The following is a 991-nucleotide window of genomic DNA, read 5'->3' as shown; positions in this document are numbered from 1 at the left end:
GAAGGACAGATAGATTTGGAGATCGTCTGCGTATAGGTGGTACTGTGCCTGGTGAATGGAATCAGGAAGATCATTTATATAAATGTAGAAAAGGGTTGGTGAAAGTGAGGTGAAACAGAAAAATATTTCTGTTTAATTCTTAAAACTTTCTTGTAATATTTCGTCCATATATTGTTTTTATTAGAAAATACGAAGGATATGTTAATGTAAATCATACCCCGTATCCATTACCAGTACCAGTAATGTAAAGCCATAATCAAGATAAGTTTTTTCCAAAAAGTGACTATTTTTTCTCCTAGTACTTTTAAAAATATGTTTGATTGTTGTTCTCTATATGAATATTTATATATTCAATTTAAGCATAACTGAATTTCTCAAAATTAAGTAATTAGTAAATATTTTCTTGACATTTTTTTATTTTGATAAAATATTTAATTACAATTAATCAAATATAATTAACACATTTTACATACGTTCGCAGTTGCTGAAGGAAATGGATCTGCTAAGTGCAAAAGTGGATCATTTCAGTTTTTGAGATGTGTACTTAGGGAAAGATTTTTGGTAAGTTCTCCTAAAATTATTGAAAATTTCTATTGATTTTTAATATTTAATACAATTAATCATTTTATAGTTGATGATTAATTTAAGTTTTGTAAGATACTTTATTATTTTGGCTCGTTCTTCTCATAATAAACTATTAAATGTTTGTTATGATTGACGGACTGATGTATGATTGACATTCGACAAGTTATTTTAAATATTTAAATGACAAATATTAAAAATAAAATATTTTCAATCTCTGATTAATCTTTTAGTTTTTTAATACTTTCTTGAGTGTGCCTAGTCGCTAACCTATTTTCCTTAATCCTACTATAATGATAGACAATGATATCGGTCACTGTCTGTTTGGCCTTATCGTAGTTGTTGTTGTCTGGGGCTTTAGGGCGTATAACCCTGAGGTCATCAACGCCCATGTTTCGTGCTTTATATT

At 28.2% G+C, this 991-nt stretch overlaps 1 protein-coding gene across 1 annotated transcript in view; it reads left to right on the top strand.

Annotated features, from left to right (window-relative positions):
* LOC106679057 (general odorant-binding protein 67) overlaps positions 1–991 on the top strand; it is a 22,400-nt gene that overhangs the window by 20,220 nt on the left and 1,189 nt on the right. Inside the window, exon 7 of the mRNA XM_014417985.3 lies at positions 482–561. Within this exon, the coding sequence (XP_014273471.1) occupies positions 482–561 (80 nt within the window). The remainder of the gene's footprint in view (positions 1–481; positions 562–991) is intronic.

This window comes from Halyomorpha halys, unplaced genomic scaffold, assembly GCF_000696795.3.
Source record: "Halyomorpha halys isolate HHAL.00 unplaced genomic scaffold, Hhal_1.1 Scaffold174.1, whole genome shotgun sequence".
In the NCBI taxonomy this organism is placed as follows: Eukaryota; Metazoa; Arthropoda; class Insecta; order Hemiptera; family Pentatomidae; genus Halyomorpha; species Halyomorpha halys.
The sequence above is the reverse complement of the archived record's forward strand: the minus strand, read 5'-3'. Positions and strand labels throughout refer to the sequence as shown.